The sequence below is a fragment of the Cibotium barometz genome, chromosome 39 (genome assembly GCF_041138505.1).
Source record: "Cibotium barometz isolate CiBa-2024 chromosome 39, ASM4113850v1, whole genome shotgun sequence".
Classification (NCBI taxonomy): Eukaryota; Viridiplantae; Streptophyta; class Polypodiopsida; order Cyatheales; family Cibotiaceae; genus Cibotium; species Cibotium barometz.
In genome coordinates this window covers 8596201-8602821 of record NC_141084.1, presented here as the reverse complement: position 1 = coordinate 8602821, position 6621 = coordinate 8596201, and the positions used below count along the sequence as shown (strand labels likewise).

Here is a 6621-nt window from a genome sequence, read left to right as displayed (position 1 = left end):
GAGAGGGAATCCACATTCGTTTGAAGCGGAATTAAAATTTGATGGTGACCTAAAATCAAATAGAAGCACACCTCTACTACAAAATTGAAGGTCATCATCACTTTAATGATAATCACTTTAAAAATTACACATGCTCTTATCTTCTTTGCAACAATTACCTTATAAGAATTGACCCTTTATCTTGTCTGCTGACGAGGAGAGAAGTGTAGCACGAGAAATGCTTAGAGAGAGAGTTTGGGATGTTTGTTTAACAGTTTTTCTTTTCTTTTTGGAGGGTTGGGAGGGAAGGGAAGACATACGCAATACCCACATAAAACACGGATTAACAAAGACATGAGATGGCAGGGCCACATTTCCCAGGACTGTTCATGTAGAAAAAAATCTACTCATGTCGAGAATCAAGCTAGACGCAAGTACTCTAAACAGAGAGGCTCAACATGTATACGCAACTGCCAACATTCTAGCATTCACATCCAAACTCTTGCAACGAAATGCTGGACAATTCAGAACAAATCTCAAATAATCAGTACACCTGGAAGTACCAGAGGTTATCAAAAGTGAAACATTAGTCTAAATCAAACTGAATATATCATGACTAGCATGACTCTGATAAGTAATACATTCTTTGGTTGTCGACAGTCAAAATCTTCCCGCTAGCACTGCCAAAGCCGGATAAAACTAACAGCAGCTTCAAGTTTGAGGTTACCATGTTGGCCTTACGTATGACGGATATCTTGCTGGATCACAACTCTGCTTACAATTTGGTGGACACAAACTGGAATGGGGCAGCGGGTAGACACCCTCAAGCTGCCGTAATTGTCAATGTAAATGGGGTTTCATACTCATAAGTTTAGCATCATCATGTTACAAGAAGACTACATAACACTACCAGAGACTACAAAAATGCAACCACTCACATCACTGCCCTGTTAGACAGCTCTTCATAAACTCGTAAGTCATGAACACAATCCCTACACTGGGAACTACTTTAAGGTATTCGGGTAATATGCCTCTGTATAACCCCTTCCACCCCTCTGTCCTGCCAATAAGTACAAAGGTGCCGAACACACCTGTTTTGTAAACAGGCGCTGTTCCTGCCGCTCCCTCTAGTTGCATTCTCCTTCTCACCAGATCAAGTGGGAAAGTGGCTGCATTATTAAAGTTGGAACAATCAACCAACCAACTCAGAGATTTTGAGAGGAACGTAGGGATCAGGCGTTAGTATATTACCTGTAGATGAGGCAATCCCAGCAACACTTCCACAAGCTAAGCTTGACCACACTCCTGGAGGCTCCAATCTGCATACATTTATGAGGAAAGCTTTCAAAAAACAAGGTAAAGGAAAAGGTAGGAGCAGCAGCCCCAAAAAGAGTTAAAAAGTTGAGGAACCAATGAGGGCCGGATGAAGCCATGTGTTCACCTTTTCTCAGCCCAAGTGGACTTGAGAGTCTCATACACACAAAAATTGATTGCAATGTTCGGCCCCACACCCTGCCAAAATAAACAATTTAGCCATAAACAAGCTGACAATGTCTGCCATTGAGACAAAGACAATCTCATCCCTACACTAGATTACAAATTCCAACTTACAAGTAATGTCGCCCCCATTCCTTTATACAGACCCCTTATGCCTTCATCCCGAGCAATTGTTTGAAGTGCATGGGCTATACCCCTATAATACTTCTCATTTCTCTGCAGCAGACACAGAGTACATGAGAAACATAAAATAAATCCTAAACAACTAACACCACACTATTATTAATATTATTAAGCTGTATCTGCTACACGTGAACAATCACTACCATGTGCAAGTGCCTGCCCTGCATGGGTGAGTTCACACACTTGGTATATGTATGCATGCATGTATGGAGAATTATTAAGACCAACACCATAACTGCAACGTAAAGCAATTATAAAAGAAAGAACATGATCCACATACAAAAGAATGCCCTAGAGAATAATGATACATTCAGTGTACATGGAAATGCTCGCCTGTGCTGCTAGACGTGTTCGAACAAGGTCAAGAGGGTAGGTCAAGGATGCAGCTGTTATTCCAGCCGCCCCTCCTGCTATCAGCCTAGTTCCCATTCCAACACCTAGGCTTCCTTGCTTCCCGTCCATGCCAGCCATACACAAAAGAGACTGCCCACATACAAAAGCATGGTTTAATTCTCATGTCGAACCAATGGCTTAGGAAGTTCTAATTTTCTGTTTTAGTCCCTGTTGATTGTTCTGTTGATTGTTTACGATTATGGCATAAGAGATTAAATCCTTACCGTTTTATACCTTTCATATGCATAGAAGCTGATAGACGAGTAGGGTAAGCGATGGACAATAGTGACTCCATTACCCTTCCAAAAGGCTTTGAAACCTTCTTCTACAGCAATTCTATATGCTTCACGGGTGATACTTGGGCGACTCAAAGTACCAACCCTTGACTGCATGCCTTCGACCTGAAACCATTCGGCCCAATGATAAGGAAAAATGCTAGTTCATAGTAGTGACGTGAAATAAGATTGACACTTAAAGCCAAAAGAAACATCACTAGACGTACAATCAATCACACTGACTCTTAGTGGAGACAGAACTGCAGGAAAAGGAAACTAATAGCAAACCACCAACTCTGTAGCATTAATCCACCAGCTCACACGAGCTAGTCTCTAGATACCCGGTGAAAGACAAGTCCCAGAATCCTTGTACTTATTTGGCCTTGTGAAATCTTAATGCCTTTTTTCATCCTATCCCATCCCACCCAACACACGCACACACACTGGTATACTTGAGCTAAGTGCAATAATTTATTAGAGAAAAAAGAAAGTGAAGCGTAACACAAATGCAAGCACACACAACAAGTAGACCTAAACCTACTGTATATTTATGTACATGGAAAGGTTACAATAAAAGTTCTCCAGGTACAAAATGATAAGACCTAGATGAATCCAGGAACATGCCCAAATTCACTTTATAGTATGACTAACGTCATCAGTGCCCAATAGTGGGTGCAGAACTTGATATCAATATATGGTCCCACACACACACCCCCGCGCACAAACGCACATACGTAAGACAAATGTCTGTGTACTGAGTTTCTGTCAGAGCTCTGGAGATACACAGCAGATTCACAGCCATAATGAAGCTTAGCACTAAGGATCATAACAAATGGAAATAATTATTACAACAAAAAGGTAGTTGATAGGGCATAAATCTTTCTGATCAAGATGAATTACTATCCAACAAAATGATGCTCAAGATGAATCTTCCTGATCTCAGCCTAACATAGCTGTGAACTCAGCCCAACATAAAAATCAGACCCATGTTCCTGCCTGTGTGAGAACTGCTCCTTGGCAGTAGGAACCACGAGTTCAAGAAATGATCTCTTGTCCAACAGCCAGCCTCTGTCTGCTTCCTGATGGGAATCTCCCAATGCATGAGATATGGGTTATAGGGGTAGGGGAAGCATGTCAGCCAGTAGAGGTGGTCCGCCAGCTCCCACCACCCTATTTTTCCCAAAGATTTGCTGCCCATTATGGGCATATGGCTGGCCCACTGCGGACCCATGACCAGCTCTCCAGGCCGCCCAAAACGCAGCCAAAACTCCTGGGAACAACAGTAGCGTAGAGGCAGGTGTATCACACACACACACACACACACACACACACACACACACACACACACATACATGATGAAGAGCATGTGTATGGAATGGGATGATGGTGATGGTGATGGTGATGGTGATGGTGATGGTGATGGTGGGTGTGAGTGGTCTATCCATGGCTACACATGGGACAAAACTTGTTTCTTTCAATTTGTGCATTGCAGAGGATAAAAATATCAGCAAAACATAGCAGGAAGAAGTGAAACCTGAAAAAGAATGGTGAGCCGAGCAAGAGGGGCTGTGCATGTTTTGCTCACGGCGCCTGCAATGCCGCCAGCGATGAGCTGCGAGACATTGCCGATGTGGGAGCGCTGCACCAAATCTTTCACCCCTTGCTCCATGCTCTTCTGCCCCACAGCATCTGAGGCGGACAAAGCTTCGTTGCCGACGGCCCTCTGGCATATCCCACCACAAAACACTCCGCCGACAGAAGACCCTACATGCAACCCTCCCTCAGTTGCGGCCTCTGTCTGCATTGTTAAATCCTTCTCTGAGTTTTCAGCGGATCGGAAGACCCTAGCTTAGGGCCTTTTCTGCGCTGAAAACCCTCGATACTAGAATACGAGCGCTTGCTCTTTTCTGCAAGCCTAGATTCCTCAAAACACCATACGTAAACCCGGATACAAAACCTCAATATTCTTTCTTGTCTGTCTGTACCGATCAGATAAATGAGGCTTCTTGTCAAAACCCTAGCACCTGCACACCTAATTTTCTTTCTTGTTGGTTCCTTATCAATAGCAGATTAAGCTCAACTGACAAGCCTGTCGCTGGATTGTTGCTGATCGAAACCTTAAACCGGCAAGAGAATCGGAAATAATCTCTGTCGGTTAGTGTTCGAAAAAGGGCGGGGCTGCCAACAAACAGATGCTATCTAGCCAGTGGCTATGGCGGAAGAGGGGGGAAACCAAACCCTTGGGAAGAAGGACGAATATTCTTTTTCCCTCCAATAGAATATGCCTTGGCTAAAAGGTTAACTTCTTGATCAAGTTAGGTGGTTCTAGACTAGGGCGGACAGCCCTCTTGTAAAATGAATGATGAATTGGGGGCAAAGGAGGGTTGTTCAAGGATGCGTGACAAGCCCACCTCTCACAACAAGGTCGATCAACCAGACTTGTATACATTTGAGCCATGGAATATGTTTACTGAGTCGTCATGCCGATTTCCCCTTGTGTGCCTCCATGGCAACGACGTGTGGCCACAACTCTCTCGGTATGTCGCTTCTTAACTAGTCGACATTGCCACAGCTCCCTAATTCCAAAAGGGAACAGTAGTCTCAGAGAGCGTTCCCCAATATTGCTTGTAAACTTCCTCTAATCTAGGTTGCACAAAGTTTGACTAAAGACTGAGGCATTACTGGTGTGATGCACAAAATGAAGCTTAACTTTTATGGCACTTTGAGGTTGGTATAACCCCAACTTAGAATCCTTCCTTGAAATTTTTTGCACGTCGATTGTCTTGATGAAGTAACATGCCTAAGATTTTTAAAGCTAAATGAAGTACGATACTAAAGATATTTTGTTCAAACTTAACTTGCAATAGTGAAGATATTTTTATTCAAACTTGACTGGTGAATGACATCATTAGGTGAGTTGATCTTGTCATTACCTTTGTGGTGAATTTTCCTTATGGTGAAATTTTCTCAATCACTTAAATCATTTGAAAAAACACGCAAAGCAAGGATCATAGCACCATATACACACTTTGAATTTTCTAGTGTATGGTGACATATTTTGGAGTAAGTTGGTGCTCCATAATTGAGAGCCATGATTGAGAATAGAGTATGGAAAGAGGTTCTTCTATAGTCTTTGCCTCCCCTTGACAATCAAATTAAATAGAAATTAAGGGGCCCACTAAGTAACTCACATAACTCCAATAGTTGTACAATACAAGAAAAACAAGTATTAAATGAGATTACAACTACTTTATCTTATAATTGAGATTTAGCAAAAAAGGACATAAATATTATGTGTTTACAATCATGTGTTTTATAAGTTTTGTTTTTGAAGCAATATTTCTTAGATATGATATGTGATAACAATGATGTTATTCAATATTCTCTACCACATAATCATGGTTATGCTTATCAAGTCACTAAAATTATGCAATTTATGAATTTACTCGTGTCTTGACACTGCGCATCAACCATGAACTTGTCACAATAGCTTGGTCATGATGAAATTTATCAAGAAATTTCTACTTGATCAACAATCATGCAACTTTTCCACATGTGATGGACAATTTCTAGTTGATCCAACTTGTCATAATAGCTTGGTCATGTCTTGACACTAGGCAGTAATAACCACCATGCACTTGCACTTGTAATAGCTTGGTCATGGCTTGACACTAGGCATTAACCGTGAACTTGTAATAGCTTGGTCATGATGGTGAACTTTATAAGATATTTCTAGTTGATCAACAATTATGCAACTTTATCCACATGTGATGGATTTGTTAGAGTGCAAGGCAGAAACACAGTATCAAGCACCAGCAACACCCATGAGGGGTGTTCATCAACAATTATGCAACTTTTCCACATGTGATGTATTTGTCCACGTGCAGGGTAGAAGCGTAGCATCAAGCACTAACACGGCCCACTAGGGGTCAGCCAACCCCAGGCCGGGCTCTCTCTCTCCCTCCTATCATGTGCGCCACTCACATCAAAGGGTGTGTTGGAGGGATGAGAGAGGCCAAGGGTCTTTTTTTACCCTTTATACTAAGGTGAAGGTACACCACTTAGGCATATGGGATTAAGGGTTACCACCTATTCACAGTGCTCTACTTTTAACACCCCCCTCGATGGCTGCTACTACTACGATACCCACAGGCTTTAATGACACGGGACTCTGATCAGAGGTATGCAGCAACAACGGTGATGCTGCATGACACTAAGTAGATGGTACTTACACATCCAGCAACTTGTCCACACATGGTCGTACATGCTTTCAGTACCACCAACCACCAGAGGA

At 42.4% G+C, this 6621-nt stretch overlaps 1 protein-coding gene across 2 annotated transcripts; it reads right to left on the bottom strand.

The window, feature by feature from the left end:
- Positions 1–501: 501 nt before the first annotated feature.
- Positions 502–4610, bottom strand: LOC147615685 (uncharacterized). Of its 2 annotated transcripts, XM_086778243.1 has the most exons (8): positions 4344–4610; positions 3862–4284; positions 2277–2453; positions 1993–2142; positions 1591–1692; positions 1421–1491; positions 1231–1298; positions 502–1148 (listed from the first exon to the last, which is right to left on the bottom strand). In XM_086778243.1, the coding sequence occupies exons 2-8, from the start codon at positions 4129–4131 to the stop codon at positions 919–921; spliced, it is 1068 nt and encodes a 355-aa protein (XP_086634369.1). In that variant the 5' UTR covers positions 4132–4284; positions 4344–4610; the 3' UTR covers positions 502–918. The 2 variants fall into 2 exon arrangements, with proteins under 2 accessions (XP_086634369.1, XP_086634368.1); XM_086778242.1 differs by having other exon boundaries at positions 3862–4610.
- Between the last annotated feature and the right edge of the window lie 2011 nt (positions 4611–6621).